The sequence below is a fragment of the Cololabis saira genome, chromosome 24 (genome assembly GCF_033807715.1).
Source record: "Cololabis saira isolate AMF1-May2022 chromosome 24, fColSai1.1, whole genome shotgun sequence".
Lineage (NCBI taxonomy): Eukaryota > Metazoa > Chordata > Actinopteri > Beloniformes > Belonidae > Cololabis > Cololabis saira.
The window spans coordinates 20,155,728-20,177,677 of NC_084610.1; the positions used below are offsets into that span (position 1 = coordinate 20,155,728).

At 39.5% G+C, this 21,950-nt stretch overlaps 1 protein-coding gene across 1 annotated transcript; it reads right to left on the reverse strand.

The window, feature by feature from the left end:
• Nucleotides 1–700: 700 nt before the first annotated feature.
• LOC133425359 (desmin-like) lies at nt 701–21,379 on the reverse strand. The gene is made up of 9 exons (XM_061716177.1): nt 20,796–21,379; nt 15,064–15,124; nt 13,679–13,774; nt 13,015–13,176; nt 6,123–6,248; nt 5,822–6,042; nt 4,982–5,025; nt 4,716–4,804; nt 701–840 (listed from the first exon to the last, which is right to left on the reverse strand). The coding sequence occupies exons 1-9, from the start codon at nt 21,365–21,367 to the stop codon at nt 826–828; spliced, it is 1,386 nt and encodes a 461-aa protein (XP_061572161.1). The 5' UTR covers nt 21,368–21,379; the 3' UTR covers nt 701–825.
• Between the last annotated feature and the right edge of the window lie 571 nt (nt 21,380–21,950).

Below are 21,950 nucleotides of genomic sequence, written 5' to 3' on the forward strand. Positions count from 1 at the left end.
ATGAGTCTTGTTTTAAGTGTAATTAAAAAAAAAAAAAAAAAACATAGTAAGTACAATATAATAAATAGTGAATCGTGTGTTATACTAAAATAGTATAAAGGAGTAGTGTGCAGTTTCAATTTAAGATCGTGATAAAGAAAAAAAAATTAAGTGTAATTTTTTTAATTAATAATAATTATAATAAATATAATATATAAAAAATAATTATTTTTTTTTGCTAAAATGAGACATTTTAACTAGAAATAGGACAAATATTCTTATTTTCAGTTTTTGCAGTGATCCATGTTACTTATCCTGTGAAGGACAGAGTCATATTGATAAGTTCAGAAAACAGTTTTTTATTGTTGTGTTTTGATGTATTTGATGTAAGCCCAGTGGATATTTAAAGCTTACAGAAGGCTGCATTTAACTGCTGCTATGTCATTCCTGCAGTATTTCTGCAGGTGTTTTGGTCACTGCTATTATTTGTAATATATTATATTATTTGTAATCAGCACAAATTATCTGCCCCCATATGATAAAATCCACCATCCCCCCCTGATTTCTTTTTACAACTCGAGTACTGGTTCTAACACACAAGAAGGAACAGAAACCCTGGCCCTGATTTCATCTGAAATGATGTAGCGGCTTCATGCAGGTGACATGGAACACCCTGCTTCACATTCATACGTCCGTGGTACACAATCAGTGCAGGCTGTGATGAAGCATTTGAAAGTCTCGTTGTTTATTTATTTGTGCATTTGTAGCCAGCCCAGACAGGACAGTTGTCTTCCCGTCTCCTCTCGTCTCCTGCAGGTCGTCATTTGATGCTCCGCTGCTGCTGCGTCAGTCGCTGACGACCTGGAGGAGGAAACATTCACATTTAACTTGATAAGATTTGTTTATGAGAGAGACAGCATTATTAGAGTTCTGGACTTAAACAGGGTCTGGATTAGGGATGGGCGGTATGGACTAAAAAATGTATCACGGTAATTTCTGGCATTTATCCCGATAACGATAAAAATGAGGATAAAAAAAATACCAATTCAACTCCATCTTTGTAACTATAAATCTATCACCACATTCAGTCTTTGGAGCCAAATCACTGCTCTAAAAGATACTAAATACTACTAAACTACACCAATTAAATTGAATTGATAAAAACCAATTAAATGAGTTACACCTGTACTGCAAAACTGGAATGACTCAGATCCGCCATGTTTGTTACACAAACACGTATCAACGGGAATGTATCCTTTTTTCTTTCTTTCTTTCTTTCAGGCTCATTTCTTTCTTTCTTTCTTTCTTTCTTTCTTTCTTTCTTTCTTTCTTTCTTTCTTTCTTTCTTTCTTTCTTTCTTTCTTTCTTTCTTTCTTTCTTTCTTTCTTTCTTTCTTTCTTTCTTTCTTTCTTTCAGGCTCATATCTTTCTTTCTTTTCTGGCTCATTTCCTTTCTTCCTTCCTTCCTTCCTTCCTTCCTTCACGTACGTTGTGCATGGATTTAACGCAGAACCATAAATCCGGCTTTACACAAACACGTCATCAACGGGAATTTATCATTTTTTCTTTCTTTCTTTCTTTCAGGCTCATTTCTTTCTTTCTTTCTTTCTTTCTTTCTTTCTTTCTTTCTTTCTTTCTTTCTTTCTTTCTTTCTTTCTTTCTTTCTTTCTTTCTTTCTTTCTTTCTTTCTTTCTTTCTTTTCTGGCTCATTTCCTTCCTTCCTTCCTTGCTTCCTTCCTTCCTTCCTTCCTTCCTTCCCGCATAAATCCGGCTTTACACAAACACGTCATCAACGGGAATTTATTTATCTTTCTTTCTTTCTTTCTTTCTTTCTTTCTTTCTTTCTTTCTTTCTTTCTTTCTTTCTTTCTTTCTTTCTTTCTTTCTTTCTTTCTTTCTTTCAGGCTAATATCTTTCTTTCTTTTCTGGCTCATTTCCTTTCTTCCTTCCTTCCTTCCTTCCTTCCGTCCTTCCTTCCTTCCTTCCTTCCTTCCTTCCTTCCTTCCTTCCTTCCTTCCTTCCTTCCTTCCTTCCTTCCTTCCTTCCTGCACACGTACGTTGTGTGTGGATTTAACACAGAACCATAAATCCGGCTTTACACAAACACATCATCAACGGGAATTTATTTTTCTTTCTTTCTTTCTTTCTTTCTTTCTTTCTTTCTTTCTTTCTTTCTTTCTTTCTTTCTTTCTTTCTTTCTTTCTTTCTTTCTTTCTTTCTTTCTTTCTTTCTTTCTTTCTTTCTTTCTTTCTTTCTTTCTTTCTTTCAGGCTCATATCTTTCTTTCTTTTCTGGCTCATTTCCTTCCTTCCTTCCTTCCTTCCTTCCTTCCTTCCTTCCTTCCTTCCTTCCTTCCTTCCATAAATCAGTTTTACACAAAAACATCATCAACGGGAATTAATCGTTTTTACCGCGAGATGACAAATTCTTACCGTGGGGGATTTTTTTGACGGTATATCGTGAACGGTAAAATATCGCCCATTCATAGTCAGGAGGATAAATAGTTCGGTTTCATGGACATTTAACTGGCAGAAACCGTCCTAAAAGTGTGGGTGTGTAACATCCAGGACCATCTGACAGGTGTCCGGGGTCCAGGACCGGACCCTCATCCCTCCACCACCCCGCCTGACGGTGTGTTTGAGATGTTCCTGCAGAAATGCAGACATGGTTCTGTATCGGGTGATCTGGTGGCAGAACCATGTTTTTTACTTACTTACTTTACCCGTGTTTGTCTTTCACATCGCCTGCAGACCGACTTTCTGCATCAGCTTGTCTGAACACGCCTCATGTGTTTGTTTACCCAGGAAGCTGCGAGTGTAGCATGTCTCCACTCGGGTGGGGGGTGACGGTGTGTGTGTTTGCTTGGCAGGAACATTTTCATGTGAAGATATGATGTTTAAAGCTGATAGCACCAGAACAGGGGTCGGCAACCCGCGGCTCCAGAGCCGCATGCGGCTCTTTAGCGCCGCCCTAGTGGCTCCCTGGAGCTTTTAAAAAAATGTTTGACCTTTTTTCCCTTTTTTTTTCATTTTTTTCTTCTTTTTTTCTCTTTTTTCCTTTTATTTCTTATTTTTTTCTATTTTTTTCTTCTTTTTTCCTTTTTTTCTCTGTTTTCTTACTTTTTCCTTTCCTTTTTAATCCATCCATATTTTGACTTTTTTCTCAAAATTTCAACTTTTTTCTCAAAATTTGGACTTTTTTCTCAACATTTTGACTTTTTTCTCTTCATTTTTACTTTTTTCTCAACATTTCAACTTTTTTCTCGACATTTGGACTTTTTTCTCAATATTTCAACTTTTTTCTCAACATTTTGACTTTTTTCTCGACATTTCGACTTTTGTCTCAAGATTCTACTTCAACATTAATCTTGACATTTCGACTTTTTTCTCGAAATTTCAACTTTTTTCTCAACATTCCGACTTTTTTCTCAAAGTGCATAATGAAAAAATAAATCTTCCCCCAGTTCTAACTAATATAGAAACATGCAGCATGTGTTGTCTTCATTCTAAGGCTTATACAAGACTTTACATTTTTTGCGGCTCCAGACATATTTGTTTTTAGTGTTTTTGGTCCAATATGGCTCTTTCAACATTTTGGGATGCCGACCCCTGCACGTGAACATGAAAGGATGGTGTGGGGTAATTGGGACAGAATTAACAAAATAAAACAACAAAAAGTCAGCGGTGACCCTTTCTGATCACCGATCAATACAGACCATTAGATTAGGTGTAGAGATGGGGACGATCAATATGTGACAAATGTAGCTAATTAAGGTTAACTTCAGGCTTCAGACAGGATGTGCAGAACTAACTCCAGATTAAAGTTTACAGATGAGAGAATTTCAAAGTAAAGGTGAATAACGTTTTTAGGAGATCTTCATAAAGGACTGCATTTTCCGACTTTTTATCACAGATACTTTTAATGCAGCTTAACAACTTCATTGTCAGCTAACAGTTGCATGTATTAGTTCATAACCCATTACCTAGTAGTCAGTACTGGAGTTGAGGGGGGATGAGGGGGAATGGCATCCCCCCTGAAATAAAAACGGTCAAAATCATCCCCCCTGTAAAACTGCCATCCCCCCTTTCCATCCCTTATGTCATTTCATCAATGAATGTGGTTTTACTGCTATTTCAACATTTCAAGTCATCACCGGAAAAATAACACCAGAAAAATGTGACAATTTTCACCTGTTTCAGGTAATTTTCACTTGAAATAAGTAGGAAAATCTGCCAGTGGGACAAGATTTATCTTCTTATTACAAGCAAAAGAACCTTGTTGCACTGGCAGATTTTTCTACTTATTTCAAGTGAAAATCTACTTGAAACAGGTGAAAATTGTTTATTTTTCCAGTGATGAGTCTTGTTTTAAGTGTAATGAGATTTTTTTTACTAAAATTAGACATTTTAGGCATTATAGGCATATTGATAAGTTCAGAAAACTTTTTTATTGTTGTGTTTTGATGTATTTGATGTAAACCCAGTGGATATTTAAAGCTTACAGAAGGCTGCATTTAACTGCTGCTATGTCATTCCTGCAGTATTTCTGCAGGTGTTTAGGTCACTGCTATTATTTGTAATATATTATATTATTTGTAATCAGCACAAATTATCTGTCCCCATGTGATAAAATCCACCATCCCCCCTGATTTATTTTTACAACTCGAGTACTGCTAGTAGTGTTAGTTAAGCTGTGCACTGATCATTATGGGTCGACAGGTGTGCTTGGTGCAGCTGTACCTCTCCCTCGCGGGTCTCCACAGTCTTGATAACGACGGTTTTCTTTGAATGCAGCTCGGAGGAGCGGTGGTGGTGTTCAGGGTTGCTTTCTGAGGACAGAGAAAGTCGGGATTACCCTTCACCCGCCTCGCTGCTCGTGCAACAGAAATGGGAAGTGCTTCAAAGGTACATTGTGGGTTAAAAAGAGGTATCACAAGGACTCTGTCTTTTTGGGGTGAAGTGAGACCTCTGGTGGTGCGTTCAGGGAACAGCGTGTGAGTTTGTACCTCGGAAACTCAGGGTGGAACAAGTCTGCAAAGGCAGTGCAATCCTGCCGAGACACACAAGTCAGAGGTATTCAGGTTGGATGATGGAAATAAAAAGCTTCTTCTAACTCAGGGGTCTGCAACCCAAAATGTTGAAACAGCCATATTGGACCAAAAACACAAAAACAAATGTGTCTGGAGCCGCAAAAAATGAAAAGTCTTGTATGTACAAGCCTTAAAATGAAGGCAACACATGCTACATGTACCTATATTAGTTATAACTGGGGGAAGTTTTTTTTTTCATTATGCACTTCGAGAAAAAAGTCAAAATGTTGAGAAAAAAGTCGAAATTTGTCAAGAAAAAAGTCGAAATGTCGAGATTAATGTTGAAGTACAATCTCGAGAAAAAAGTCGAAATGTCGAGAAAAAAGTCGAAATGTCGAGAAAAAAGTAAAAATTTCGAGAAAAAAGTCGAAATGTTGAGAAAAAAGTCGAAATGTCGAGAAAAAAGTAAAAATTTCGAGAAAAAAGTCGAAATGGCGAGAAAAAAGTCGAAATGTCGAGAAAAAAGTAAAAATTTCGAGAAAAAAGTAAAAATTTCGAGAAAAAAGTCGAAATCTCGAGAAAAAAGTCGAAATGTTGAGATCAAAAAGTAAAGGAAGAAAAAAGAGGAAAAAAGTTAAAAAAAAGAAGAAAAAAGAAAAAAAGGAAACAAAGAAAAAAAAAAAAAGAAGAAAAAAAAAGGTCAAACATTTTTGAAAAAGATCCAAGATCCACTAGGGCGGCGTTAAAGAGCCGCATGCGGCTCTAGAGCTGCGGGTTGCCGACCCCTGGTCTAACTAGTTCTGGTTCTGACATCACCTGCTCTCCTCCCCTTCCAGCAGCTTCCTGTAGGTGGCGATCTCCACGTCCAGCGCCATCTTGACATTGAGCAGGTCCTGGTACTCGCGGAGGTGGCGCGCCATCTCGTCCTTCATGTTTGCGATGTCCGCCTCCAGCCGGGCGATGGTGTCCTGGAAGCCGGTGGCCTCGCGTCCGTGCCGGTCCTCCATGTCCCGCATCTGCCTCATCAGGGACTCGTTCTGGGGTGGACGGGGAGCCGGGCGTGTTAGGAGGCCGGAGGGGACAGTAGAGGGTGTTTGCGTGTGTCGGCGGGACGTACGGTGCCTTTGAGAGAGTCGATCTCGCAGGTGTAGGCCTGGATCTGGTGCCTGAACTCCATGGTCTCCTGGCGGGCCTGATTCAGGGCCTCGTTGTTCTTACTCACCGCCTGGTTCAGGTCCAACACCTGCAAGGACAAAGCTTGTGCACTTTAAGACATATTTACCTTCATAATAACCGTCCGTCACAGCCAACGGTCTCAGACGGATCAGTGGTTCTGCATTCCTGTATTGGCCCGAATATAAGACGACCCTGATTATAAGACAACCCCCTCTTTTTCAAGACTCAAGTTTGAAAAAAGACTTTTTGAACACCACATTACATTTTTATACAGAAAATAATTACAGTAAATCTGAAACAAATGATTATAACAAAATATTTGAGAGAAAAAGCATGTTATTTTGCCTAATTCAAATCATCATCTTTAAGTTTGCATCATAACTTCCTTAACCTGTTGATCTTCCACCCACTTTTCTCCAGATTGTCGCTACGTTTCTCCATTTTCTGTTATCTCTTCTCTTATTTTCTTCTCTTTTCTTTCTTACCGCTATTTTTTATTTTTCTTCTTCGTGCTACTGCTATTTTTATTTTTCTTCTTCGTGACAGGGGTTCGCTTTGGCCTGGGGAGTTCAGTTCAGCATTCCCTTTAAAGATATCTGGCGCCATCTAGCGTTGTGAATGAGTATAACGTCTAGACCCCGAATGTAAGACGACGCCCACTTTTTCAGTCTTATTTCAATGCAGAAAACACCGTCTTATATTCGGGCCAATACGGTAGTTTGATTTATTCTGAATCTTTTGGATTGTTGTTCTTTGCTGTTGTTGAGGAATTTATCAAACCAGTTCAGAAGTCCGCTTTGTGGTTTTTATGAGGTTTTATTGAGCCGGCGGTGAGCACGTCTACACAGACCAGAGGTCTGGTAGAAATGCTGACCTCGAGTGACGTTGTAATCAGATTTTTATACAAGAAGTTTCAGGAATACACAAATCAGGCGAGAGACAAAAAGTAATTTACAGTCGGATGTGAATCGGGCCAAATGTCATTATCAGACATTTGGCATGACTGACACAGACCTCCAAATCACCCCATGGGGTGCTCTCTTGATTCCTGTCTGTTTGAACCAACTTCCAGGTGTCGGGATCTGCCCGGGGGGTAGGAAGTTGAGTAGCAAGTTGGAGCTTCCTCAAAAGGTCTTGAGTCCAGTTCAAAGCCCTGCAGGAGGTAGGACTGGGGCGACCTCCCCCTGCAGGGGGCCAAGCTGTCAAAATTCTTCATCAATTCACAATTTTTTTTTTATTTTTTTTGTTGAATTACAGTGGAGTAGTGATACATATTTTGCAAGTGAACCTTAAACATGTGATCAGAAGTCAAATAACAACAAGCCAACAAAACAAATTCAAATATCAAGTAACCAACGTGTCCTAACTGTTCATTAAAGCAATCAAAAAACTAGTTGCGACAGTTGTATGTAACGTTTTAGCAATGTCTTTCAAGTGATGCGTTATTTCTTGGACTGTGGCATTGCGGGTATAAATGTACAACATTCAGTTTTAATGACAGCACAAGTTCCCCTTGAGAAGCTAGTAAGTAGTCCAATGCAGCACGATTCCGCAAGGCCATCATCCCTAGAGCAGCCATCTCCCGTGAGAGCATCGGCATGCCCCCTGTTGCGGTCCTTGCCGAATCCTTAATGGAATCGGGCAGTGGTTTTTGGCTTGTTTTAGGCTTAACAAGCGGTTCTTCAGAAGGAGAGTATGTGGAGTCACATCTCGATGCTACACCATAATTGTCTCGCTTGTGGGGGTCTGCGGGGCCTGTGCTGCTCCTCCGCTCCTCCGCTCCTCCACCAGTCGTGGAGGTCCTGGGTGTTGGAGCTGGGCCCGCGTTGCCCGCGTTGCTCCCCTCAATGGCTCCGACGGGGTACCACAGAAAGAAGAAGGAATCGGCCGGTCTCCGGTGCAAGGTCGAGGAGCTGTGCTCCCGCAGTGGGACGCGTGGAACCAGGCCAGCGCCCCCCACCCTTGAGTGTCGGTGGTGCAGGACGTGCTGAGCCCTGGACCACCGAGGCCCTCTCCGACACAAACCCAGTCTCCGGGTTGTGGCATGGTTTGCCACCAGGAGGAGACTGGACAGCTTTTACTTGTCTGTGGATTGACTGAACAACAGAAGTTTAGAGTACAACAGAATGATATCATGGATTCATCCATGGCATGGAAGTCCATCTTCTTCATATATACAGAACTGAATTGCTTGGTATGGTCATAGGTCTACCCATAATCCTTTCATGAGGCGTGAGTTTTGTGCTTCCTAATGGGTGTTAACAGGTGTCAACATTGTCCATTTAAGTCCAGTTTAAAATTCTCTGCACATACAAAAACATTTTCATACATGAACATTTTCATACAAGAATAATTTCATATCCCTCACATAATGTCTATTTGCAGAGCTTCAAAAAAGTCACGGTGGGGGGAAGTGTTGATAATGTTTGCAATATTTTTATAGGATGCAAATCTTGGAGCTTATCAGTCTTTCAACACTATCTGACACATTCCCCCTTTTGCTCATCTGTGATTGCTAACTGTGATCAGCTATGCGACATGCATGCTATTTACGCGTACAAGGATGTGGGTTTCACAACGCGGCCGTCGTTGCTGACCCACAAATTATTTACATTTTTACAACCATGGGAATGCTACAATCCGTTTTTTCTTCACCTCAGTAGTCTTCTTGTAGGAGAGCTACATCATTAGGAGAAACCAGGTCGTTAGCGGGTATAGAAGGGCAAAGTTTTACATAGACAGGTAAGCCAAATTTGGCAGTTTCTTTTGCTGCATGGTCAGCTGAAGCATTGCCTAGTGAAAACAGGGTTGGACTGGGTGTGGGCTTCACATTTAACAAAGCAATAGATGAAGGTAGTTGACAGGCTTGTAACAGTTCACCAATCAATTAACCACATTTATCTCCGAGGATGAGATAAATACTCGGTTCGCCCACAATATATAAAATCTATAAAATACAATATACACAACCAAAAGCATATCTGGAATCTGTATAGATTGTAACAGTTTTACCTTTTGATCAGTATATAGTTTCATCTACTTGGGTGGAGCTGGAGGAGGAGGGCGCTTTCAACAATTAAGAATTATCACAAATTGTATAACCTGCGTATGGTATTCCATTTTTATAAGCAGAGCCGTCAGTGAGGAAAACAGGAAAGGTCAGGACGAGTGTTAAAGACAGAGGTGTCAAAAGTATTCACATTCATTACTCAGGTAGAAGTATAGATATTAGAGTTCAAAAATACTCCTGTAGAAGTTGAAGTATCAACTCAAAATGTATTTATTTATTTTTTATTTTTTTTCTCAAGTAAAAGTATAATGTACTGGTTTCAAAAGTACTTAAAGTATAAAAGTAAAAGTAATATAAGCGGGGAAAAACCATTAAGGCTAAAAGCCATTGAAAATGAATGCATCTTAGTATAATGCAAATATATTAAAGAACCATATATGTGCATTATTGAGCATTAACATGTGTTTCAGAGACCAGACACGTACAAACCAAATATGTTTATACTTCTCATCCAACCACAACCAAATTCACTCTATCCGGATGGCACAATTTAACTGGATAGTTTTTTTAAAGGCCGAAATGAAATAGAGTAAGGCTGTTTTTAAAACGTAAGGAGTAAAAAGTAAAGATAATTGCGTGAAAATGTAAGGAGTAAAAGTAAAGATAATTGCGTGAAAATGTAAGGAGTAAAAGTAAAAACCGTCTGAAAAATAATTACTCCAGTGAAGCATACACAACCAAAAGTTCTACTTAAGTAAGGTAATGAGGTATTTGTACTTCGTTACTTGACACCTCTAGTTAGAGATTAGTTATACATGCATTCAGAGACGTTATAGTAGGCCACAGACAGATTTCCATGCACTTACATGATGAAGTTACCATAGGCAGGATAAGATTATGTAAATTAGGATGCTCTGATTTGGCTCACCCCAATGGGAGCCGATCATTGGCTGTTTCCTCTGCGCCTCCTCTCAGCGCTCAACCTGTGTAGGAAACACTTTTGAAAAAGACATTAGTATTTTCATACATTTCAGATTCTTTTTTTTTTTTTGCGTTATCCAGGCCTACCCTTTGTGGAGGGCAATTAGCAAATATATATTTTGCATGTACCCTGGAGGGAATCCATCAATCTGATCTCGTGACAGACCACAATTCTCTTTTGCTGTCAAAATAGTTTTAGCATAAAGTTCCCTGGGATTATCAATTTTCCCTTTGAACTGTTAAGGCAATAAATACTGTGAAAAAAAGGTCTGAGCTTGCTCTGGTGTGATTTTGGCAACAGCTGTGGGATTAAAAGGGAATTCTACAAGCATCAAGTACTTTGCGCATCAAGTACTTTACTTTTCAAATCATGTGGCAAAGTTAGTTTAACCGCTGTTTCCTCTAGCCATTTTGTTTATTAATTTAAAATCTCTTACCATTATTTGGCTCCAAATTTTGTAGGCAACAGATCTTGGATTTTTGTAAAATCCAGTCGTCATCAGAAGTGTCATCGTCATTTGATTCTTTAATCAGTTTCACCGGATAAAGGTTTTGATTTTATCATTTAACTGGTTCTCTAATTTCTTTTTCGTCTGCGTTGTGTTTTTAAATCCTTCTAGCCATCAGCTTTTTATTTTGATCAGTAAGCGAAGCTATTTGAGATTCTGCATTACGGCGTCTACCTTCATCCCTCCAAAAATCTGAGGGAGTTTGAAGTGCTTTTTAGTTATTTTAACAATATTTAATACTAACTAAGTAACAAACAAAACTAACAAATAAAACTATCGGTACCGTGATTACCATACATGTATTTAAAGAACTGAAAAACTTCCCAAATACTTTCCAACTATCAGTCTACCTGAGCATATAAATCATTCCTGTTCATGCAAAGAAGAGCGAGTCGATTCTTGCAGAAATGAAATATACTCCATTTGGGAGAGCGTGTCATCCCCACGTCTATTTCTCACAAATATATCAGTGTTCCAACACTTACGGACCCCACGTCCTGCATATGCATAAGAATAGTCCCCCTGGACTATCTTTTTATTGGTACCAGACCAACCATGGCGCTCTTGGCCATTTCTCTCTTTAATGTTACCCGAGATATTAAACCTTTTTTTAGAAGAGCGAGTCAGATTCTTAAGGCAGGAGAAGCAGAACATTCTCACAACACAATCAAATTCAAGTGTTATGAAATTGCCAGCGTTCCTAAAAACATCTCTACAATAACGTTCCCAATAACACAAAATAATAAAAAATAACCTTCACAACCACACAGCGGACTTACCTAAAATCTCAGGATGACGTCAACCATTCTCCGGCACTCCAATTCACAGACTTTCGACAACAACTCAGCAACAATAATTTGGGATTTTTAAGTGGATCCCTTACCAATAAAATTTTAGATAGAGTCGCTGATTGCGCCGTTGTTCTGGAACAGGAGTTTCCATCGAAGGTCTATTGTCATCCGGGTCAACGGCACCAAATTGTTGAGGAATTTATCAAACCAGTTCAGAAGTCCGCTTTGTGGTTTTTATGAGGTTTTATTGAGCCGGCGGTGAGCACGTCTACACAGACCAGAGGTCTGGTAGAAATGCTGACCTCGAGTGACGTTGTAATCAGATTTTTATACAAGAAGTTTCAGGAATACACAAATCAGGCGAGAGACAAAAAGTAATTTACAGTCGGATGTGAATCGGGCCAAATGTCATTATCAGACATTTGGCATGACTGACACAGACCTCCAAATCACCCCATGGGGTGCTCTCTTGATTCCTGTCTGTTTGAACCAACTTCCAGGTGTCGGGATCTGCCCGGGGGGTAGGAAGTTGAGTAGCAAGTTGGAGCTTCCTCAAAAGGTCTTGAGTCCAGTTCAAAGCCCTGCAGGAGGTAGGACTGGGGCGACCTCCCCCTGCAGGGGGCCAAGCTGTCAAAATTCTTCATCACTGTGTTAGGTCTGGGTCCAGAGAGACAAGAGTTTGTGAGCTGCTTTTTTGAGGCTGCAGTCATTCCTGTGATTTAAACATCTATTTAATCTGAATTCATATCCTTTACGTTCTTCACGCGCTAACTTCTGCTGGTCAGAGTTCACTCTCCACAAACTCGCGCATGTCGTCCTGCAGGAGCAGATGTGAGGGAGTAGGCCTGTGTTGAAAAAATCGATTTTCCGATTCTAAATCGATTCTCATATTAATTCCTAAAAATCGATTCTTATGTCTAAAGATCGATTTTTTTTTGATTTTTTTTTCCTTCTTCTTCCATCATTTTCGCCAGGTGAACTTTAATCCCAGTAGTCGGACAAACAGTTTGTCATGACACTTCTGAAAAATGCCAGGTGCTTCATGGCAATATGTGTGCGTGATGAAAGAATAAATTAGATAAGCTAAAATGATATGTTTACTGCATGAACTGTTGCAATTTCTTTCTTTTTTGCACTTTAAATGGATATTGAAAGGCCTGTTTGAGTTATTTATTTCTTAGTTTCTTAGCAATAATTATTGTGAAATTATTATTTTACTAGTGTACTATTTTACAGTCATATAATTCAGGCAACAGCTCAAAAAACATTTGAAATAACACTAAGCCAAATCAATATCGAATCGGATCGAATCAAATCATGATAATCAATTCTGAATATTAAGAATCGGAATCAAATCGATTCTTGACATTTGAATCGATACCCAGCCCTATGAGGGAGCACAGGTTTCCAGTTGGGACAAACATATCCGTATGCTTGTCTCCAAAGGAAAGCGATCTGGTGCCGGTCCTAGAATCGCGTCAACGCTGACGGACAAACACGAAGCGCCACCTCTGTGTGAAGGTGTCAGCATCTGTCTCTGACCTTGGACTTGTACCACTCCTCGGCCTCGGTGATGTTCTTGGCGGCGATCCCCTCGTACTGCGCCCGGATGTCTCGCAGCGCCGCCGTCAGGTCCGGCTTGGACAAGTCCATCTGGATCTGGACCTGACTCTCCTGCATCTGGGCCTGCAGCTCCCGGATCTCCTGCAGGAGGAGAGGTGGTAGGATGGTGAAGCAGGGATTTCTTTACGGGGTCAAATTGCTCCACGGATAAAACATTTGTATGTATTTATTCATAGTCTACGGAAGAGTATTAGGGCCACTAAAAAAAAATAAAAAGAATTCTGAGAAAAAAGTCAGAATTCTGACTTTAATCTCAGAATTCTGAGAAAAAAGTCACAATTCTGAGAAAAAAGTCAAAAATAATAATAATTCTGAGAAAAAAGTCAGAATTCTGACTTTTTTCTCAGAATTCTGACTTTTTTCTCAGAATTATTATTATTTTTTTTTTAGTGGCCTAGAATTCTGACTTTTTTCTCAGAATTCTGAGATTAAAGTCAGAATTCTGACTTTTTTCTCAGAATTCTTTTTATTTTTTTTTAAGTGGCCCTAATACTCTTCCGTAATAGTCATACTGAGACAATGACTTGTAAGCATTTTTAAATGCAAGAGGAAGCAGAGCAACTGAAGACGAGTGTGTTCGGACCTCCGCGTGGATCTTCTTCAGGAAGGCGACCTCCTCCTGCAGCGTCTCCACGCGTCTCTCCAGGTCCAGACGGGCCAGGGTGGCGGCGTCCACGTCCTGTGAAAGATCCAAGCGTTACAGGTTTTAGATTACAGCTGCCCTCATTAAGTTTGGAGGAGAACCGATTCCAGTCGCTGCCAAAAAATAATGAATAAGATAAAGACCCAGTATTCTGCTGGTGAGGGACATTCACCACCGTGTCACCAAAAAGATCTCCGATTTGCTGCGTATCAACAACACAGACGCTGCACGTCTGAGTCCTAATTTAGGTTCTTACTTAGTTTAGTTTAGTTTATTTATTTATCAATATAAGACAAATATGAACAAAAAATGAAAAATTATGAAATAACATGCAAGGAAAGGAAGAAGCCTGGTGGCTTATATAGAATTATTTCCATATATGAATAAAAAACTAAACAAAGCTACACAAGGGAGAGTAAAAAAAAACCCAAGAAAATGTAACTCAGATCAAATAATGAACATTACAAAGATGAAACAATAAGAAAGTTATTTAAATGTTTTTTGAATATTGGCAAGGATGGTGATGATTTAAGAGATTTATTGAGTGAATTCCACAAGTGGGGGAAAGATTGATGTTTACATGTTCTACAAAACGGTAAATTAAAATCATCTTTGTGCCTTGTGGCATAAGAATGAATATCGGAGTTAACGTAACAGAAATTATGAAAAGAAGAAGGAAGATCTTGTATATAATTTTTAAATTTGAACATAAATAAACATGTTTTAAAAATGTTAATTTTATTGACTGATAATAATGAATATTTAATGAAAAGGGGAGCAGATGGTTCATATCTGTTTGCGTGTGATATCATTCTGAGAAACCTTTTTTGAATTATCAATAATTTATTAAGTAATTAATTAATTAATTAAGATGAGGGGAGATTAAACTATAATAAAGAGTTAAATGAGAGGAAGGAAGAACAAAAGGACAAACTTTTCTCAAAATACCAAGCATCTTCATAGATTTCATGCATACAGTATCAATATGTTGTTTCCAATTTAAACAATCATCGATAATGAAACAAAAGAATTTGGTATGAGTAACCTGGCAATTTCAGAGCCATTGATTATAATTCTAGGTTTTTCTCTGGGAAATTTTTTGTTTTTGTTACTAAAAATCATGAAGTTACATTTTTAAATATTAAGAGTAAGCTTGTTCAGTTGAAACCATTTGAAGACTTCAGTAGTAATATCTATTTCTCAACTAATCCTGAATATCTGGACCTTGGGCCTGCAGGCTGCAGGGGTCGTGTGGGTCTGTACATCTGGATTACACTCAGAAACGGCTCTGTGTCGGTGTTTTCCGTGAGCTGAGCAGGACTCACCGCTTTGAACGCAGCGAGGTTGTTCTCTGCTTCTTCTTTCTGAAGAATCTCCTCCTGCAGTCTGAAGAACACCAAGATGCAGGAAAGGATTTTGAATCGTTAACTCAGACACTTTAGTACGACGGAGTATTAGGGCCAAACTAAGACAAAAAAAATTGGAAATTACGAGAATAAAGTCGTAAAATTACGAGAATAAAGTCGTAAAATTATGAGAATAAAGTCATAGCCTAATGTATGAGAATAAAGTCGTAATATTACGACTTTTTTCTCGCAACAATATGACTTTAATCTTGTAATTTTACGACTTTATTCTCGTAATATTACGACTTTATTCTCGTTATATTACGACTTTATTCTCGTAATTTTACGACTTTATTCTCGTAATATTATGACTTTATTCTCATAATATTACGACTTTATTCTCATAATATTACGACTTTATTCTCGTAATTTTACGACTTTATTCTCGTAATTTTACGACTTTATTCTCGTAATATTACGACTTTATTCTCGTAATATTACGACTTTATTCTCATAATATTACAACTTTATTCTCGTAACATTAGGCTATGACTTTATTCTCGTAATTTTACGACTTTATTCTCGTAATATTATGACTTTATTCTCATAATATTACGACTTTATTCTCATAATATTACGACTTTATTCTCGTAATTTTACGACTTTATTCTCATAATATTACGACTTTATTCTCGCAACATTAGGCTATGACTTTATTCTCGTAATTTTACGACTTTATTCTCGTAATATTACGACTTTATTCTCGTAATTTTGCGACTTTATTCTCGTAATTTCCAAAATAAATTTCGTCTTAGTTTGGCCCTAATACTCCGTCGTACTTTAGACATCTAATAAACAACTTTAACTTTTACTCTCTCAGGAATATTTAGGATATATTTATGATTTTTAAATGAATGTTTCAGTAAGATTGTGTTTGGAGTTGGAGGATTTATCATAAACAGAATAATGAACTTATGTGGTGCATATTTGTCAGTTAAAAATAAATGAAACAAGTACATAATGACAAATGTATGTATTTATCATCTATTTAATCCAAATAGATGGAATTTCCACATGTAATTTAAATACATAAATCTTACAATTAGGCCTAAATCTTTCTGAGTGTGGGATGTGTCTACAATCAGATCATATCTTCCTCAAAACTGACTTTATGTTCCACTTAATTCAGCCACAACTCACAACTACAGTCTAAACTGTCTGAGGAGCACATTGAAGGATGTTTTATGGTCTTATTAAATCTGTGCGGACATGCAGAAGACACAACTCAACAGCACGTTTGTGGTTGTGGCGCCCTTGAATCCGTACTAGATGCTCTTCATCCCACTCACGTTCTTTTTGTTCATCAAGCCACAAAAGCATCTTTAAATCTAAATGCACTCAGCTTAAAGGATGACAGGAAGAAACCTAACCTATAAAAGCAGCTGAACTGCCAGTAAAAGCTCATTAAACCCCTCGAGCTTTTCCTTTTCCTTTAGCCGGGAGCCCTTCAGTTCCTCCCAGAGACTAGAAGAGCAGCAGCGAAATAAATCCTTTTAACTGACACTGGTCACGTAAACCCCAGACAGCAGGAGAAAGGACAGACCTCCAAACCCCCTACAGATATGTGCCAGCTCTTTCCTCTCCTTTTATAGAAGACGGCTGTGTAAACACACCGAGAGATGACCACTAACTTTGGTCACATTTGATCCAGGGGCGTCAATTGGGTATGGCAATGTTTATTTTTTAAATACATTTATGGAATTACTCTGTGTCTATTTGTATTGATTATTCTATTACTTAATACATATAAAATAACTACAAATGCAAATCAGAACAACATGATCGATTTCACTAGTTATTATACACTGCAAAAACTCAAAATCTTAACAAGAATATTTCTTATTTCTAGTTAAAATGTCTAATTTTTAGTCAAAAAAAATCTCATTACATTTAAGATAAGACTCAAAAACAACCATTTTCACCTGTTTCAAGTAAATTTTCACTTAAAATAAGTGGAAAAATCTGCCAGTGGAACAAGATTGTTTTGCTTGTAATGAGAAGATAAATCTTTTTCCCACTGGCAGATTTTTCTACTTATTTCAAGTGAAAATTTACTTGAAACAGGTGAAAATGGTCAAATAACAAGTTATTTTTCTGGTAATTACTCTTATTTTAAGTGTAATGAGATTTTTTGACTAAAAATGAGACATTTTAACTACAAATAAGACAAATATTCCTGGTAGGATTTTGAGTTTTTGCAGTGAGCGAGACTGCATTTGAAAAAGTTCCAATTTTTTTGACCACAGAGATCAGCTACATAGCAGACTCTGTGATGAGTATTTGCTGGACGTGTTGATTGATACTCTAGTTAAGTTCTGCGACTCGTAACCTTGCCATACCTTAGCTTCCACTGAATTGACGCCACTGATTTGATCTGCGGTGAGAGACAGTGTCTGAGTTTATCAGCCAAACCGATCCGGTAACAACTCTGCTGCACAGACGTCTTTGGCTTAAACTGGCAGCAGCTGATACCGAATGTAAACGATCTCCGAGTCCGTCACGCAACCTGCCGTAAACATTAACAAACGGTAGCTCACAGTCAAAACAGTCACCCCGATGAAAAACTACCAACAAATCTGCCACATCATCAATCTTTTATTTGCTAAAACCAAAAAAAAGCCCTGTCTTGGACAGAGGTGGGTGGAGTGAAGTGGACTGATGACTCCGCCCCCTCAAACCAGCTGCTGTGACCAGAACTGTAAAGACGAGGTGGCAAAAAGGAGCTTTTTTGTTTTGTATAGGTCAGGGGTCGGCAACCCGCAGCTCTAGAGCCGCATGCGGCTCTTTAGCGCCGCCCTAGTGGCTCCTGGAGCTTTTTCAAAAATGTTTGACCTTTTTTTTCCTTTCTTCTTTTTTTTCTTTTTTCCTTTTTTTCTTCTTTTTTTCTTTTTTTCTCTTTTTTTCTTTTTTTCTTCTTTTTTTCCTTTTTTTCTTTTTTCTTCTTTTTTCCTTTTTTCCTCTTTTTTCCTTCTTTTTTCCTTTCCTTTTTAATCTTAACATTTAGACTTTTTTCTCGAAATTTTGACTTTTTTCTCAAAATTTTGACTTTTTTCTCAACATTTCGACTTTTTCTTTAAATTTCGACTTTTTTCATGACATTTTTACTATTTCCTCAACATTTCGACTTTTTTTCTCAACATTTCGTCTTTTTTCTCGAAATTTTGACTTTTTTCTCAACATTTCAACTTTTTTCTCGACATTTCGACTTTTTTCTCAAGATTGTACTTCAACATTAATGTTGACATTTCTACTTTTTTCTCGACATTTCGACTATTTCCTCGACATTTCAACTTTTTTCTCGAAGTGCATAATAAAAAAAAAAAATCTTCCCCCAGTTATAACTAATATAGAAACATGCAGCATGTGTTGCCTTCATTCTAAGGCTGATACAAGACCTTTCATTTTTTGCGGCACCACACATATTTCTTTTTTGTGTTTTTGGTCCAATATGGCTCTTTCAACATTTTGGGTTGCCGACCCCTGGTATAGGTGGTCAAAACATGTCAGACATTTCATTAAGTCCTCAGAAAATCATATTTTGACAAGAAATGTACAGTAAGTAAGTACAAGTATGTAAGAGCAGTATGTGAAGCCAAACAGGACCAGAAACAGGCTGAGAAGGATCCCTCATATGACGCAGAAGTGATGATTTGTCAGTTGGAAAATGTGCGATTTCTATACAAAATAATCTTTTTTTTGCTTTCTTTAGAAGAAAAGCTGAGCATCAGTGAAGCTCGACAGAGAAAAGAACAAGTGCTGTTGTCTGAAAACATCTATCAGTGTTTAAAATTAGATCCTGTAACTACAACAAACAGCTGATTACACCCCTATCTCCCACTCAGCTGCTTAAATCAAGAAGCCGGTGGATCATCTCATCCCTCCATTCATCCACCTCTCCATCCCCGTCTCCCACTCTTCACTTAGTCAGATACTGTTGTTCTTCCTGCACAAACGGCTGCTGCTTCCTTCTCTGAAACTCTGAAGTATCCACTATAAAACTGTCATTTTCTATTTATAACATTTATTCAGTCATTGCAATTCTCATCAAACAGATTCAATTCTGCAAATGTGTGAAATATAAAAAGAAGTGATGACGTGAATAAATGTGTGCATGCTCATTTCAGTTATGAGCACATGATCTTAACTTACATTAACTTTAAGGAGATTTACCCAAACCTGACCAAAATTAATCCAAAAACCAAGTCTTCCTCAAAGCTAAATGTAACCTGTCTAAAATCCAAACAAACTTTTTATCTGAACCCAACCATGTTCTAAACTAAATCTAACTTTCCTTTAAAGGAGCTTGAGGCTCCTTTAAAGAAATGAGACTCTCTAGCGCCACCCTTCACCACGACGGCCGTTGGGGGTACTGCAGCCAACAGCGAAGCCGGCACGGGAGAACGGGGAGAACGCACATGCAGCGTCATGTGACGTCACATCCACAGGACAGCGCGGGAAATTCGGCCCCACAATTGCAGCACATTTTGCAGCACACGGCCTGTTCAAGGCAACGGAGAGATACACTAGAGGAAACATTCTTTTTGGTTTGGAACGCTTCATCTGACATTATTACTAGAAAACTTAAAACGTATATGCATTTTTTTCATAAATCCTGCCTCAAGCTCCTGTTTCAGAGAGCAGGAGATATGATGACTAGTTGCCTATCAGTATTGTAATGGTGCAAAAAGTCAAACTTCAGAGGCATGTTATCATTTATCCTAACCTTTATTGGAATGTACATCCAAGTTTAGTTGCAGGAATCTGAGGGAATGGATGTAAGAACAAAACTGGACAAGAACATCTGAAACAACCACAACCAAATTCACTCTATCCGGATGGAGCAATTTACCTGGATAGTTTTTTTTTTAAAGGAGCATGAGGCTCCTTTTAAGAAATGAGACTCTCTAGCGCCACCCTTCACCACGACGGCCGTTGGGGGTACTGCAGCCAACAACGAAGCCGGCACGGGAGAACGGGGAGAACGTGCATGCAGCGTCATGTGACGTCACATCCGCAGGACAGCGCGGGAAATTCCGGTCACAATTGCAGCACATTTTGCAGCACACAGCCTGTTCAAGGCAACGGACAGATATGCTAGAGGGCTCATTCTTTTTGGTTTGGAACGCTTCATCTGACATTATTACTAGAAAACTTAAAACGTATATGCATTTTTTTCATAAATCCTGCCTCAAGCTCCTGTTTCAGAGAGCAGCAGATATGATGACTAGTTGCCTATAAGTATTGTAATGGTGCAAAAAGTCAAACTTCATGTTCATGTTATCATTTATCCTAACCTTTATTGGAATGTACATCCAAGTTTAGTTGCAGGAATCTGAGGGAACGGATGTAAGAACAAAACTGGATAAGAACATCTGAAACAACCACAACCAAATTCACTCTATCCGGATGGAGCAATTTAACTGGATAGTTTTTATTTAAAGGCCGAAATGAAATAGAGTAACGAGGCTGTTTTTAAAATGTAAGGAGTAAAAAGTACAGATAATTGCGTGAAAATGTAAGGAGTAAAAGTAAAAAGTTGTCTGAAAAATAATTACTCCAGTGAAGTATAGATAACCAAAATTTCTACTTGAGTAAGGTAACGAAGTATTTGTACTTCGTTACTTGACACCTCTGCTCGTGGATCCTCCCACCTGAGCTTGAGCTTGTCCAGGTCATCCGCCAGGTTGTCCCGCTCCACCTCTATGCGTGACCTCTGATTACTCATGATCTCCATCTGCCTCCGCAGCTCGTCCAACTCCTCCTCGTACAGGTCGGCGATGCGGGTGGGCTCGCGGCCCCGCAGGCGCTCCACCTCCACCGTCAGCACCTGGTTCTGCTGCTCCAGGAAACGGACCTTCTCGATGAAGCTGGCGAAGCGGTCGTTCAGGTGCTGCAGCTCGGCCTTCTCGTTGGTGCGCGTGCTCAGGAACTCCCGGTTGACGGCGTCCGCCAGGCTGAAGTTCAGCGTCTCCCCCATGCCGGCGTAGGATCGCCCCGCGGAGGCCCGGGAGGTCACCAGAGGTCGGCCGTACCCGGAGGAGATGCAGTAACCCGGGGCGGAGCTGGTGCGGGTCGACTCGTAGACCCTGGAGATGACCTGGCCCCCCCCGCCGACGCCGCCGTGGCCCAACAGGGAGCGGTTGAGGGAAGACGAGGCGGGGTTGCCATGACCGAAGGTGCGGCGGTAGGAGGAGGTCTGAGCGGAGGATCTGTAGGAGCTCATGGTGGAGGATACGGAGAGGCTGGTGGAGGAAACTACTGCCCCGGGCTATTTGTAGCTCCCCCTCCCTCACTTTTTACCCCCCGCCTCCCTGGAACAGCACCCACTTTCCCTTCCTCCCTTTTACCGCTTCCTCTCTTCCTCATGACCTTTTCTCCACTTTCAGTGTTTCCCCCTCTTCATCATCTTTTTCCTTATCTTCCTTTTCTGTCTTTCAACAAGTGTTCACATACTGGTGGAGCTGCCACTGACCGCGGTTTGTTGTTGTTACAGGAGCAAAGCAGGGAGTTGGGTGATCCGGTCCAAACCTGGTCCAAACCGAGCACCAACGCCAACGCGGAAGCAAGAAAAGCTGCAGTTTATCTGCTGAGTGTCCAGCCGGAGCTGGATCCAACTGTCCTCCACTGACCTTCATGACAAAATGTCCAACTTTACAGCAGAAATAAACTTTTTTACGGTCTGGAACCACAGCAGATCGTATCAGGACAACAGGTTCAGGCTCCAACGCCACTAGTCTCACCCGTCTCCATAGAGCTGACTCAGAGTTGGGGGGGAGCTAGTCCTGGTTACAGATTTACTAGTCTTG

Bases quoted from the DNA above. Each gene is read 5' to 3' on its own strand.
- LOC133425359 (XM_061716177.1), bottom strand. From the start codon at position 21,367: ATGAGCTCCTACAGATCCTCCGCTCAGACCTCCTCCTACCGCCGCACC. The intron at 13,775-15,063 runs GTGAGTCCTGCT...GATCTTTCACAG, and splicing joins ACCTCGCTGCGTTCAAAGCG to GACGTGGACGCCGCCACCCT. The intron at 6,043-6,122 runs GTACGTCCCGCC...CGTCCACCCCAG, and splicing joins TCGACTCTCTCAAAGGCACC to AACGAGTCCCTGATGAGGCA.